General features: G+C 35.1%; 1 protein-coding gene across 16 annotated transcripts in view; it reads left to right on the top strand.

The window, feature by feature from the left end:
- The window catches only part of LOC105233318 (protein sidekick), a 96,733-nt gene that overhangs the window by 38,982 nt on the left and 41,228 nt on the right, over positions 1–16,523 (top strand). For all 16 annotated transcript variants that reach the window (XM_049455464.1, XM_049455463.1, XM_049455462.1 and 13 more), the window contains exons 2-3: positions 7,142–7,243; positions 16,026–16,202. In XM_049455464.1, the coding sequence (XP_049311421.1) occupies positions 7,142–7,243; positions 16,026–16,202 (279 nt within the window). The remainder of the gene's footprint in view (positions 1–7,141; positions 7,244–16,025; positions 16,203–16,523) is intronic.

Genomic DNA, 16,523 nt, shown 5'->3' with positions numbered 1-16,523 from the left:
TGTACATTAATGTTGTCGCCTTTAAATTGACCGCTTTCGATATAATGCACTTATTCCAGAACACTTCTCCAACTCCAACTCTAGTTTTGTTTAGTTTTTAGCTCGTTCAGAAAGTGTCATTTTTCTTGTAAAACGACGTCTTTTAAAGTTCTCTTTACTTTTGGAAATAGGAAAAGGTCTCACGGAGCCATGCCTGACTATTATGGAGACTGGATCATCCTTACAGTATGGTTTCTGGCCAAAAATCACGAACAATGTTTTTAACAAACGAAAGTCGTAAGACTCATAAAAACAAGTCTCACCTTAGCGGCTGCTAAAACAAAATAAGCGATGAATACAGTTGAAACTGTTGTCGTACTTTAGGTGCAGCATTTTCTGAACACACCTTGTATTAGTAGGAAGAATAAAATACAATGAAAACCTGATTATGAACTGTGTTAAGTCTTTCAAATACATTTTAATGAAACTGCCGAATTGTAGAAGATTCAAAGCAGGTTTGTGGGATATATGTAGCATTTCGAGCGACGCACGTTTTAGGATTTAAAATCTATTCCGAAGAGGGTATATGGGCACCGAGTACGATGAACCCAGAAAGCTCAAAAAGAAAGGTTGTTACAGATAAAACTATAAAAATCTCACTAAATCCTTTTTAATGCAGGTTTTGCAGGTGACACCCCATAGATATACAACTATATTGGTGCTTTTCATTTATGTATTCGATTTTAGTTGTTCAAGTTATGAAGTTCTTTCTACGACCTTATTTAATCCATACATTTGAATTGAGATTAAGTCAAATACCCGTCACCACAAAAGATACTTTCATTTGTATAGTATATGATAAACAAATGAGCTGACTGCCAGATGCCTACCAATGGCGCTACTTTAGTCCAAGGTTGTGTTTGCGGCAGTGTCTCCTTTTTTAACTACATGGTATAACATATAGCGAAGCCAATTAAAATAAAAGTAGCCGACAGAGGATTTCGTGTCGACGAAAGAGACACGGGCTAATACTGCAACTATTATATGGGAAACTTACTTATGCATATACTTATTCGACGTCTCAGAATAAAGTGAAATAAAAACGAATTTAAATTCTTGGCACGAAAAGTAAGAAGCATACATGGTTGGAAATGCAGTCAAAGAGACATGGAGGAGCATACAAAGTGGCCATCAGCAACAATGAGGGGCATAGGGAACATAGCAGACTGTCTGCAGATTGAAGGCGACAAGAAATGCAAAGGTCAAAAATCTTCGTCGTTAAGTATTATTGATTTTCGAGAAATACTTGGTTGTTTATACTATACATATGTATGTATGACTAGAGTATCTTCATTAAAAGTTAATTTCCAGCAGATACATGTTTGAGTTCTGTGTACATATATGTATTCTTTATAATAAATAACTGTGTAATATCTTCTATAATAACTGCTAAATTGCATTTAAATACTTTAAACACCATTTTACTATATCCACATTTTGCTTACTTCTTACCATGGCGTCGTGTAACTATCTGTCCGCATTGCGCATATGAAATTATTCTTTTGCTGCGTGTTGCATTTTGATTGTAAAGGTTTAAGGTAAATGATGGCGTGAACACCTTTCATAAATCATGTGTGGTGGGGCCTTCGTTTTGTTTATGAATGTAAATGTGGGCATTTGTAGTTGATTTTTGAATGCTAAAGATCCTGTTTGTCAGGCACAAAACAAGTGTGTGGTTTCCATACAAGTGATTTCTTAAATGATAGTGTATATGTGTAAAAAGGCTTTTTGTAGTCTTTGCGCAATTAAGTACTCAGTCAAGGACAAATTTTTGATGATGACAGCGTTGATTTTAATCTTTTAGTTAAATATATGCACTTTGCATGAGAGAAGCATACATAGTTTCATCTTTCAAAATGAATATCCTACAATTCATATACATTTATTTAAGATCTAGTAAAAATAAATGCATTCATTTTTGAATAAAGTGGAAAATGGTGAAATATGTATGCACTTTTCAGAGTGGGGCCGTAGAGAAGCAGCTCGCTACCAATCTAACCAAACATATAGATCGTCAATCCTGGTTTGGTCACCGTTTGCGCTGCCTCACCGTATTTCAACCACAACCTTTCATCACCAGTAACTCAGAAACAGATCAATTGTATAGGGATTTAGCAACGATTTTCAGATGAAAATTCTTTTCACTCCTTGACTCGTGTGGTACACATCACGTTCGCTTTTCGCAGAAAAACTAAAAATATGTCTTTTTGCTGGTGTCTATCTTTGATGCATACTCAACACTAAAGGAAATACTGAGTCAAGTGGATACAAAAATGGTTAAGACGTATTCTTTAAAGCCTTAAGAAGGTATATTAAGACTTCCAAAAACTCTAAAAATTTTCACACGTCCTATTCTCTCTGAGAAGCTATTCATTTGTCGATATTGTTGATACCAGACCACTGTAGTATATTGCTACTAAACAAGCTGGCCGATCAAAATCACTCTTTTATGGACATTTTTTTACTTAAGTAATTATCTTCACGAAATTCGGCATATTTTCTTCTGTCTTGGTAACGCTTCAATCTTCAGATCAGGCAACAAATTCACCCATCAAAATCAACATATGGATTTTTTGTGAACTCTCTAATGTTATAAAAAAAATGCACCTTTGACGGGTATTATAAAACTAGTGGATTTTTAGAACCTTTATGATTTATGGTAATTTTGTGCATCTATTATTTTTCCATTCCGCAAATATTAAAAATTTTTGCATTGTGGCACTCAAAAAGTTTGATGTGTCAAATATTCAAAAACTTTCCTACAACTTTGTCGTAACTGACAACTGCATACATACTATATGCATACCGTCAAATGAAACGTGGGCACGTTAAAAAGCCAGTTATCAACCAACAGCTGCAAAAATACGTTGCGGTATTTCATCGCACTTCTGGAGATGAGCTGGAAGTGACTAATTCACTCACAGCAATGAAAGTCTAAAAGCTAAACTGTAACTTTAGAATATTTATGCCAGCATTCCTAGAAGCGATTTTATTTCATAATTTGAACTAAATGCCTACACAGCATTAAACTTAAATATATCAGTTCCTTCGAATTATACAAAACAGTTTTCAAAATATTTCTCTCTTTTGAATATATCGAAAAAAATGTTAGTTCTTGGCTTGTGGCTGAAAAGTGTTGAGGAACCACAAAACTAACCATAGCAATCATCAACCCCCAGACAACCAAAAAACTAATAGGTGGTGGTTACACATCAATTATTTTTATTATTCCTTGATTGTTTCCGTTGTTTAATAATTTTTTATTGAGTTTCTTATTTCCTTACTAACGAGAAGGTTCGGTAAAAGCCATTAGCCAATCAAGGAAAATATTTCGGTATATTGTGTATTTACTGGAGTAGATAAATCCTGAGTTAACATGGTGGAGCCGGGGTGGAAAATTCTTTATGTACATATGCGGTAAATTAATTTCAGGATACTGTAAAGCACCCTAAAAAAACTATAACAACTGTTACCATAGCAAATGGAGCACTGTCGTTGTTGATAGAATTGCGTTTCGTATTTGATTAAACTTGCTTGTAGAGGATAATACGAGTACAAATTATTCTATAATTTTTATGTCACTCACAGCTATGGTATATCAATAATCATATCAAAAAATATGTTTGTCAATTGGACCCATCGATCCTCTTATTTTACTGCATTAAACAACTTTTTATATCAGTGAGTTAAATTAGTGGTAGATGCTCTCGAGGATCTTGAGATCTAAGAACTCGCTGAAAATATATGTATATGTATATACTTTTATATACTATATATATATACTTTTCACTCTTCAAACCTCTCAAAAAAACTTGAAAAACTCTGCTAATTATATATTGATGTTTTTTTATACACTTATGTACAAATATATTATAGTCCACTATTAATGAGTAAGAGACAATAAATAATTCTATATATTTACATTAATGAGTTTGTTAAAACCACAAAATAATGTTAAATGTTTCCCTAAAGGCGCAAGAATACGAGTATTATGTGGTTTTCAATTGTGACACATTTTGTGGTATCCAGACGAACAGGGTGTGCCTATAATCCTCTTAAGTTGGCATTTAATGCTCACATATTCCTCGCCGCAGTGAAAGTCTCCCCAATTTCATTACATTTAAGAAAAATATGCCGTCTGTTGCAATAATGATAAAGCGTGCTCGCACGTTATTTAATGTCCAAAACACTGCATTTGCCTTTTACTTGCATACCTGCAATAGGTTCAAACAAATAACCCTGTAAGAAAAGAAAAATTGTTTAATAAATTTGTTTTTCATAATATTCGACTTTTCCTAAAAACCCTAATAATAGAGCTTTTGTTTTACCTTATGTTCCTTCACCGTTTTTATAAATATAAATTTATGAATTTTAAAGTAGCTGTGAATTATGCTAGTTTCCTATGATACATACATTACATACATATATGTCAATACTAATATACATATATTGGCATTTTATTATCTATTTTTGCCCCTCTAAAGGTCTCTAATGTACCAAAATACCGCAGTATAGAATTTAAAGCAGGATATACTATGTATTTCTTAAAGGGATCCCGTGTGTGCCACGTGTGTGAATTTATAGCTAAATAAATTCACTTGTCAAATCTTGAGTTTAAATTGCAGTTAATGATGTTCTCCATCCCAAAAGTATTAGTGAACATATTTTATATAAATCTCATAAAATTAAGCGTGCTCACGTTTTATATGCGTATTCGCATAATCTCATCTTATTATGGACCGACGTTTGCAACAGTACTTTAAAACCACATATTGTGATCTTGCAACTGGTGGAAAGCATTTCACAATCTACTATGACTATCTTCTTATTTGAGAGATATTCTTAAAATTGAGGGTGCTTCTTAAGCGTATCTAGTATATTAAGAAAGGGAATAATAAGGGACTGTGAGACAATCTATAGAGTGGAATCTCCATCTATTTTTATGGTAAGACTATGCTGTTTATCTTCGCTATCCTTACATTAGTGTTAATTCAGTCTGGATTATGTTGAAAAATAAATTAAATATATATACCTACATATATATGGACTTTGGGGTGGGTCACGAAACACGTATGTTTTTCTCGCTTGGTGCTCACAAAAAGGTTTGTAGACACTTCTGTGAAAGACTCGCCATGTTTACAAGAAAACAGAAGGAAATCATTTTTAGGGCTTTAAATTTTCTAAAACCTATGAAACGAAATTTTTTTCAAGAACTTGTAAGCGAGATCAAATTCTTTTATCTGATAATAAGAAAAATAGAAACTTGTTAAGCGGAAAATCTTTCCGTTACAACTACTCATACTTCGGGAGCCTTTCTTAGAGGTGTCTATCAACCAATTTTTCAGAGAACCTAATGAAAAAAGCTTACGTTTTTTGACCCAACCTAATGTATATTTGTAAAAGCATGAAATACTTTGGCTTAGTTCATCCTAGAACCGCTATGTTTCTGAGAGCTATCACAGTTAACGTGGATAAAGAAAATACATGTTCTATGACGATATACTATATACATATAAGCGCTCAATATGCGTGGTGCACTTAAATCTTAACGACGTTGTTAACTGCTTCGAGTCTGCAAAACTTACAAGAAAGGACTCTTCAGCCCCGCCTGCTTGACCAGAGCTAAGCTACCATTACTAGTGCTGTCGCAAAAGCCTTTTAGCCCAAACTGCATAGTTTTAGGCATCCGAACTGCCGAATCGACTCTCCACGGAATTCGTGTACACTCTCAGCTTCGGCTGCAATATTTTTTTTCACTCGCGCTGGACTGGTCTATTTGGTCGAATTTGGTATAATGAATGCTGGGCCTCAAGATGGATGATGGTGGTGCCATTAGTACGATCGGATCACTCGTTAAGTGTAAAAAAATCTCACAAAAAATGTTCATCGTTTGTTAGAAAAAATAACGGATGTAATACCATGTATGTATATATTTTAAAAGTATATGTACATACCTTATCTGTGCCACTTCCATTACGATAAGTTACTCTCAGCTTAAGCGATTGGTGTATTTGAAACAGGCTATGCATATAAATATACATACTTTTTTCGAACATCTCAGAGGAATCTTACTCATTAAAGCAAAATGAAGTAAAGAGATTGCAACAAATAGAGCAGTACGAAAGGGGCCGATACTGCTCCATTTGTTACAAACTCGTAATCTTAATTCCCATCTTAGGGGAACAAACATAATGTAAGATAATACAAGCATTAAATGGGAAACGTGTGCAGCTGATGCTTTTGTCTTAAGAACATTTTTTTTTGCTGCACTAGAATTTAGTTTTTTCCTCCACTTCTTACGATACTCTTGCGTGTTCTGCAAGAATGGTGTCACTGTGCGTGACACTTCACAGTTGATTGCACGTTGTTTACCTCAGTTGCATTATTTAAAACTACCAAGCACCTAAGCCTTTTATAATATGTATAAATTACAAGGTGCTCCAATCGGTAGTGGCGGATGTGTGTATATAGTCTTTACTACATTCTTGTTTTGAGGCGCTGACGACTGTTTAGACAATTTATATATAATATTTGTAGTTATAAAAAGCGTAACCACTATAGTTGCTGTTTTGGTTCTACTTATCGATATACCCTTTCTCATATACATATATGCATACATATGTATATGTATGTTATCTCTGGTAGCTTGTGCGATGTTTAAACGCTGCCAGCTTTTTGCTCTGTGGTTACAAACGAGAAACAACTTTTTGTAACGTGCGGCGGCACGCATGCGTCACTTTCAACTTCGGTCGTCTCGTTTCTCACAGCAGCAGCCCTTGTGGTTTTGGATTAAGTTGCATACGAAGTTTTTAGCAATATTTTTTATACAATTATTTATAAATAATTTTATATATATTAAGAATTTGATTTATATTTTATATTTATTAATCATTTCATTTGATATCTGCAGCTTATTTCTTTTAATTCATAACGACAAACCGAAAAGTGCAACATTTCATATTATAAAATCAATTTAAAAAATCTAAATTTCATTACAGCTGGTTTCCAACAATGTCTTCAAAAATTACTAGTACCTTTTTCGACACCAAAAGTATTTCAAAAATTCTTTAATTAATTTTTACTTTTTTTTCTATGCTTACAGATGGCCCACAACTGCAGGCGCCACGCTTTACCACACAACCTTCGTCATCAGGTTCGATAGTGAGTGAAGGTCGCACAAAAATTCTACAGTGTCATGCCTTAGGTAAGTACAGCAAATTCTATTAACAAATGCTACGTTAAACCTTGTAAAACTTTTGGAAATGCTCTCAAACATAATGCTATTTACTTCAATATATCTCATGTCTCACCAACACTGAAAAAATGTGTTTTTGGGGTTTGAAAATAACTTCGTTCTATTTCTCATGGACAACGAAAGCTTACATTAAGTCATTAATGGCTGGTCGAATGAGCAGCCATTTAAGTGACCGAAATCCTCTCGACTGAACCAACACTTAATGAAAATTTGGCACCGAAATGGTCCGTTAAAAGAGCTACTAGTCTACTTATTGTCACACAATGTAAAGTGATAGTCACTGTAGCTTATTCATCTTATTGCTTTACTGTTGCTTTGCAACTGAGTGCTTAAGAATGAACCCCCTAACCATATTCGCAAGCAGCATTATTTTTTTTGCTCTTTGGATAATGTGAAAAAATAATAACCTTTTATGAGGCTTCCTGTAACTGCTCAATACATGTTACCTTTTCTTCTCCATTTAATGCTTCCCTTCTTCACGGAATGCTGAGTTCGCAGTGGCCACCCACATTTCTTTGTGAAAGCTTCTTAGTCATTTACCGTCTTATTCTTTATGGTTATACGTTGCACCCTTTTTGTCATTCGATATCCATTTTTGATTACTTTCGTTGCTTGCATTGCACACAGTATTGAGCAAAACAATAGAACGTATTTTGATGTTATTATATATAATATGTAGATCTCCTTTAGTCATTAAACATTTAATGTAATATGTAATTATACATGTATGGAAAATAAATATCCCAACAAAAACTTTATAGAAAAATTAAAACTGTGCAAATAGAAATGAGAAAAATTAAAAATTATTTTTCAAAAGTAAAATATGCAAAAAGCTTCTGTACATATTTTATAAACAACTTCCTACGAAAATTTTTGTAATCGGTTAAAACCACGTCCAACATACTCTAATGCAAATAAAATGATAAAAAATATAATTTTCGAACTAAAATAGTTTTCACTGATCTTTCCGATATTCCAATGTTACCAGTAAGATCTTTGACTGTTAATCGTCGATTCTCAAGTACCAATTCCTTTATTTCATTGACGTACTAATTATTAGTTGATGTTGATAACCGTCCTGGACGTCGTTCGTCGTTTGTTATCGCACTTCTTCAAGTCGCAGCTTAATCGTTATAGGAAGCAGCTGAATCGTTCTTGGAATTGAAATATCGGAAAGATCAGTGAAAACTATTTTGGCTTGAAAAATATATTTTTATTATTTTATTTGCATTATTTTTTATTTAATTTTTTTTCTAAAAATGATGTTGCATTAGCGTCTGTAAAACAATGCTTTCCGACTACTAGGATGTCATGAAACATATTACTGCTGGCGCTGAGTCTTGAGTCTATACAAACGACCCGGAAACTGACGACCAGTCGTTCGAATATCGTGGCAAGGTTGAGCCGAAGCCGAAAAAACTCGTCAAAGCAAGTGAAAAATCAAGGATATGTTGACAGTTTTCTTCGATTATGGTGCACTCCGAATTCCTTCCGACCTGCCAAACTGTCACCTATTTGAGTGTCATGCGTCGTTTGCGCGTAACTATTCGTAAAAAAAGGCCGGAATTACGGCCCAATAGCTCTTGGGTTTTGCATCACAATAATACACCGTCGCATACTGCATTGATTCTTTCTGAGTTTTTTGACAAACTTTCAACCAGTATCGTGACGCAACCACCGTATTAACCTGATTTAATTCCGTGTTGCTTCTGGCTAGTCCGCAAACTCAAACGACCGTTCCGGGGAAGCCGGTTTGAGTCAATTGAAGAGATTTAACGTAAATTGCTACGCGCATTGAAGACTATTCTGGAAATTTTCTTTAACAACTGTTTCGAGGATTGGAAAAAACGTTGGCATAATTATATTGGGGCCTAAGAGGACTACTTTAAGGGGACAATATAGATTTCGAAGAAGAAATTTAATATTGGGGACACCTCTTCACAACCGGAAATATTTCACCGCCTTTGAAACGTTGCGGAAGTATACAATTTTTGGTTACACACAAATTCAGCCTTTCCTTACTTATTTAAAGTACAATATGATACTATTTCATAAATACCATTTTGAGTAAGCAGATGTCATATATGAACATTTCGGTATTTTTTAATCTTCTTCTTTTGCGTCATAATTCTAAGAGGATTACGAAATTGCTACTTAACTAAAACCTTTGCACTGTTTTTACAATAATAACCCACGGCTAGCAAAGATTAGTCTGGTAGGCTAATGAGCCACACATAATCCAGTTTAAGTCCTTTTCGATTTCAAATAGAGTGCTGTTATATAGTACATAAAGAGAGTAGTCTTCCTTTAGCATGCCGGCCCTTGACGCTAATTTCAACAGACTATGTGGCCTTACTAATGATACCTGTTTTAGTGTCTCACACCAAATGCTTGATGCGTTGCCTGGCCAGTACAGGACAAGTGCATAAGAAAGGCTCAATTGTTTTCCTGTAGCCTTATCCTTGACATTTTCTGCAGCCTTCTCCGATCTGTCAGCTATATTCTTCAGACGTGTGCCGCTACCAGACCGTGGCCGGTGCGAATTCCAAAAACCAGTGGAAAGTTTGTCGTTAAAAAGCCGAACAATTATTCCAGCATTACAAAAGAATGAACTGCACCTTCACTTACAACAAAATATTTCCCAATATATTAAAAGATACCCAAACCTAAGCATTTATACGTTGTATAAGTAGTATTCACCATAACATGCTGCTGCTGCTTTATGCAATACGGGGATGTTATGTTCCATAAATTCTTTGTTCGGTTTGACAATACAAGCCGAAACTAAAACAAAAGTAAACGGGCAATATTTTTTACTTATCTCAAATTTATCCCAAATTTTCAATAAAAGCAAGCAGTAATAAAGCGGAAGTGATGCATCCTCACCAAAAATAGATACAATAACAATATTTGTCAGTACAGTAGTACTGTTCGTAATACTTGCTTCTTACGATACATCAATGTCAGAAGACAAAACAAGTGAGAAGTTTTACAAAAACAATCGCTTTTATTTATATCCAAATTGTAGTTTTGACAATTTTAAAGGAATGATTATCTTTGATATATTCTTACTTTGCACAACGTCAATCGTAAAACCCATCGCATAATAAAATTTGCAAAATTAAAATCCTCATGTGATGTATTGAAGATAAAACGCTTTTTCAACCACCGAAAAAGGAACTGTAATCTTGCCATTTTTCTGCTTGTTATATTTGAAGCAGTTGTAAACTACACACAAACTTTTACTGAAGTTGAAGAACTTGAAAAACTCTGCAAATTGTATAGATAATGTCTAGTGCGAACTATTGGCGGCAGTTCAAAACTTTTTCTGTAGTTTGCAGAGAGTTCTACTTTTGTGGCACAATGCTCAAATTTATACGACATTAAAATAGATAACGTTGCTACATTTGTCTTATATAAATGTTAAATAAAAATCATTTACGATATTTAGAAACAAATTAGAATATTCGCCAAACCAAACCAAATATCACAGCCGCCTAGTGATGCGAATGGTATGAGTGATAAGAAGTATAGAGAAAAAGTCACAACGATTACATCATTACATATGTATAACTACATACATATATTTTTTAGATATTATGTTATTTTTATTCTCACCCCACGTCAAAGCGTAGTTAAATATTTGCAATGCACTCGAACACATTTGTCACATCGCAGACCTTTTTACCGCCAGTTACCACAACCCAACAAAGTCAAGTGCTTTGATCATACCTATGTTGACATTTGGTAAAGAAAGAATGTTTGCACAGGAACACACACATGCCCTTTCATAAGTGTTGTATATACATATATACATAGTAGTATATATTTATATATGTATATCGCATATGTGGATATAGAGATGTATACTCGTTTATGTAACTTCTGTTCCAAGACCAGCCGTTGTAATAGTTAAAAGTCCCAGCGCTGCTTTGAAATGTGACACATTCTATTATACCATATATGTACATATAATTAAAAGTAATAACCTGTAAACTCGAGTTATGGACTCTGAACTCGAATTGTATACGGTCATAGTACATATAACATTTCCATTCAACAACTTAATTCCGATCGTCCAGTTTGGTTGGCAGCTACATGCTATAGTAGTTCGATATCGGCGGCTCCGACATATGAGCAGTTTCTTTGGGAGAAAAGAACATATACAAAATGGCATATCGATATCTCAATGTTTGAGAGAGTTCGCGTATATACAAATTGAGGGACGGACGGACATGGCTAAATCAATCTCCGACGCTACCTTCTGGGTATTACAAACTTAGATATTCATGCATTCACTGATTGGAAAATCTACAGCGTACATATAAAATATGCAGAAAAGTTGATATCAGTCCTAGCTTTGTTGGCAAAATTAAATTCTAGTATACATTGGTTCCATCTGTGGTCATACGACGAAGTCTTCCATCTCTCGGACAGCAATTTTTTTTAATTTTTGTCCTTCAAAACTTGACGTTTACCTCTACTTTGTCCAAAAATGTGTTTCCATCGAGCATTTCCTTGAACTCAGGGTACAGGAAAAAGCCCCTGTAGTCCAATTCCAGGTAATACTATGGATACGATATATATTCGAAGTTCAATTCGAACAATTTTGGCATCGTTTTCATTAATTTTTGGTACGATTCATTGTCTCTACAGTGTCTATCAATGGGTATGACGTAATTTGACAGGCCGTGGCGACCATGTTTATAAGTGTATTCGTTCAGGTTTGCCATTTCAAACAAAATTGTCGCCATTGGGGTGAATAATATTCTCGTGTGGTTCAGGAAATGTAATTCGAACCCAAAAATTGACATTTCGGTGCGGATTATTGTATGGTGGCATCATGGGGCCCTATTTCATTCGAAATACACCAAGAAATGTCGTTACCATCAATAGTGAGCGTTGATACACGATGTTGACCGAATGACTGAACCTTTTGAAGATTAAAATATTGGAAGAAGACTATTCCAAGCACATTTCGAAATATAGACCCAATAAATTTGCAATCAACTCGGTCTACTATTAATTTAACTCCAAGAATGAAATGATCGAGCCTTACGAAATACGTTCTTGGTAAAATCAGAAAGTTCTCTTGTGTGTTTTTTTTTTCTGCAGTGAACACTTTCCCAATTGTAGCCTGTCCTAAAAACTATAACAAGCCGAAACGTCCAGCGCGAGAATGAGGAGGAAAAGCAAAAATAACAAAAACCAGTTTCTTAATAAGATATTTATTATAGTCACTTTATCACATTTGCTCTTCAGCCTGTGCTGGGCGTACAAGCTGCATTCCACAAACTAAAGTTGCCACAAACTCTTACAGCATGACACTAACCAAGTATTCTTCACTATCCAAAGAAAGGGTTGTGCTCGTCGCACATTTATATAAGGTAGACAAAGAGTGAACTACACGCAAACGCTGTTATTTTTATGGCAAACATAGTCTGCTGTTGCATGTTGCACGTATCAAGTATCATTTAAAGCATTTGTCAGTAACTCAATGAAAATTGCCGCAGCAGCAGTGACGTCAACTACTTTCGCAATGGAGATGGCATAACGTTGGACAAGCGAAACGTTTAGCAGCTGAAGCAGGCAAGTGCTGCGCATAACACGAACATGAAAAGGTAACAGCAGCAGTCATATACCTACAAGTGCCTTATCCTTAGTCGTAGCTGCAACAGCTATGCATTGAGGTGAAATTAAGGCGAAGTGCAAACTTTTTCAGCTTATTTGGGATTAATGCGGTCATAGATGGAAGTATGTTGGGAATTTAGCAGGAAGACTGCGACGGAAACTTATGCAACAGCTGAGCGCCTAATGCACTGACTTTTAAGAATCCCATTGAAAATTGTATTCGCCTGGAATGAAAAGGAATGGAAAATAGTTGGAAAAAGGAATGTGAAAAATAACGTTATGCACAAAAGCTAAACGAACGCTTAAGTAAAAAAGTTGTGAAAATCACCAGGATGATAGCGCACATAAAAGCAATCAAGTGGTGAGCAGCAACTGGCACGATGCAGCAGCAGCGAATGGTTGCATACCGTAGCTGATATTTTATTCATGTCTTCATTAGGCAACTACAATGTGCGACGAGTTTAGTATAGAAGGAAATTCGTCTACGCGCCAAATACCCTCTACCTTTCTCACCTGATCTTACATATGCACAGCTATTCAGGTGATACATAGTTGCAACTGGCCACAGTTGCCGCCGCCATCTACAATGCAATCTGTAGTAGTGAATAGTAGTAGAGTCTTTTGTGTTAAAAGCCGGAAAGTATATCGCAAAATATGCAGTAATTTGTATTTAAACTGAATACAAAGAATATATTCACTCGTGTGATGAAGAAGAAAGTAGAACGGCTGAAGAGAATGTTAACGAACTACGACGTCAATACTTCGTAAGATGCGTTAATGATAGAGAATTTTCAAAAACTTTATTTAATATATTTATTCTGAGTATTTGATTTGAACTTAATGCATAATAAAATAATTTAAATATTCGTTAAAATTTTAGAACTTGAAGCGATTATACTATATACATATATACTATACAAAAACGTTAGGTAAAGGATAGATGGCTGATCCCTCAGAAGAAATCGGAGAAATCACACTGTTCAATCAGTCTTTTCTGCAGCCAAATGAATGTATCACAAATCTGCTAAGATGTTTTATGTCTATTTTTGCTATACCAGCTGGATTTCATAGTGTATGAGGCCCGAGATGTTTTTGTCTTGTTCTGGCAAACGCAGGATATTCGAGGAGAGAATAAGAAAGATGTTCAACCTTACTGCTTGAATCCCGATGGATCAGTGTTCAGTTAAAACTCGTATAAGCATTGAAAGGAAAACTTTGTTAAGAGCAAAGAACTCCCTATGCCTCTTCCGATTTACCCCAGGCCAGAATGACCAGGTGACTACACAGCATGTGATAGTTGACCAGCACTTGCTAAGCTGGTCTGAAGTCCAGCGGTCAAATAGCAATGCACAAGAAGCCAATGGAGCTCCTACCTGTTCCTTTTCTGCAGTTATTGAGACTGAAGTCCTTGTCCTAGCAAACTCATCAACCTTATAGGTTCCTGCAATATCGCTGTGGCCAAGCTTCCAAACCAATCTAATCCTAAAGTGACTTGACGCTAGAGATAAGATTTCTTAGCCTTGATCAGAGTGATGAAAAATGTAGTAAATTTATATTTTTTATGATAAAGTTATCATGAAAACCACTTTTATCCAAACCCATATAGTAGTCATGTGTTTATAAATAAACTTTACTTGAACGATTATGAATTCTAAGAACACACTGTTCAATGTACCCTAAGAATATATCTTTCTGAGAATATGTTTGAGACAACTAAGCATTATTGGAAGCTATAACTAACTGAGTGATACTTCTACCACCTGATCAAGAACATATGAGCCACAATCAACCCTATTAGCTCTACACTGAAAACCTAATCCGCACCATACGTTGGTATATATTAGTATGAGGCGGAGATATGGTTTATGGTATTCTCGAACAAGTACCGTATTAAACCCTTGGAACATGTGCAACAGGCCTGCTTCCTATCGATTAAGCGGTCAATGAAAAAGCCCTCAACAAGAGCTCTGGAAGTTATCCTCGACATCCGGCCAATACAAATACAAGTGAAAAATGAGGCAGTGTTTACCGCCGGCTGGCCAGTAGAGTCAGACTCTTCAGAACCAATTGTTCTTTGATCGACAGTTGCAACGGGGAAATCTACATATTACTGGCGAATGAAAGGATGAAACAGTGACAGGATCGGGCTTGTTCTGTGGAAACCAAAACTAAATCAGTATTTTATTTATTATTATCTTCTGTTCTAACCAGCCAGTCCATAACCTTCCTAGTGTACATATAACCAAGCGACAATTATGGTTATCTTTAGCGCCAATTCCAAGTCTCATTGAGTTAGGGCTTCAGTTCTTGGATCACTAGCAACACAAGGTATACCACAAAATTACTTTGAGGTAGCGTTAAAAAGCTTTTCTTCTTCTTCTTCTTCTTAATTGGCGTAGACACTGCTTACGCGATTATAGCCGAAGTTTTCATTGGGTGCTTTTTTTTACATGGCGGGTCCCAAGCCTAGCGCACAAGCCTAAGTAGGGGAAAAGCTTTTACTACTACACAAAAGGAAGCTTAGTAATATTGTAGGGGTCATCACAGGGCACTTACCCTTAAGATCCCACCTTCAGAAAATAGAATTAGTAGATTAGTTGTAATGCAGCTCGCGCGAAGGATGATGAGACGCTGAATTATCTATGCGAATGTCCAACTTTCAACCGGATGAGACGGGACATATTCCACGGTCAAATGCCCCTACTTAAAAGACATTAATCTGAAGAGGAAAATAATGATAATTTTTAACACATCCCCTGAGTTGCTAGATAAAGCTTAATTGGTGACCGCCCGGAAGCTCAGTGTCAGTCAGTCAGTATTTTCAACCAAGCAAACAAATAATAAAATGTCTTATAATACCTGTGTATGTATAAGAGTTCATCATTTCTACATAAACTAACCACTCCAATGCTATTTTTAATAAATGCTCGGAAGTTGGTCTTCCTTTAAGCATTTGATTAAGTAATGCAAGACTTAATTTTTTCCTTTTATGACATACTCGTACAGATATTCAATCCAACTTTTTCACTTTTTTATTATATTATTATTCACTATTTTTATTATTGTGTTCTTATTTTATTTATTTTTATTTTATTTTCAGGCTACCCACAACCCACTTATCGTTGGTTAAAAGATGGCATACCAATCACCGATTTCTCTTCCAGTCAGTATTATCGTTTGCAAAAAACTCGACGAGAAGATGCTGGCAGCTATCAGTGCATAGCGAAAAACGATGCTGGCTCGATATTTAGTGAAAAAATCGACATCGAAGTCGCATGTAAATATTTAAAAAATGATAAATTTTACTGTTCTTTCAAATTTTTATTCTAAAAAAAAATACAAACAATTGATTCTGAATATAATAAGAAATTTTATTTGTAAATTGGGTTCCAGTATTAATTTTCGATAAATTGTCGAATAATGCCTTCTAAACCAAAGTTGGAAATACAATTTTCATAATTTCACACGAATTAATATAATTGAGTTAAAATTTCTAATGTTCACTTAACGGTCAAAATGTTCAAATATTCGATGTTAACAGTAATTAGTTGATTTTTTTAACCTATTCTACATTGGTTTCCCTCTTTTTTTCACCTTT

This window comes from Bactrocera dorsalis, chromosome 4 (assembly GCF_023373825.1).
Source record: "Bactrocera dorsalis isolate Fly_Bdor chromosome 4, ASM2337382v1, whole genome shotgun sequence".
NCBI classification, from domain to species: Eukaryota; Metazoa; Arthropoda; class Insecta; order Diptera; family Tephritidae; genus Bactrocera; species Bactrocera dorsalis.
Note: the sequence above shows the minus strand (reverse complement) of the source record. Positions and strands in the feature narration are given on the sequence as shown.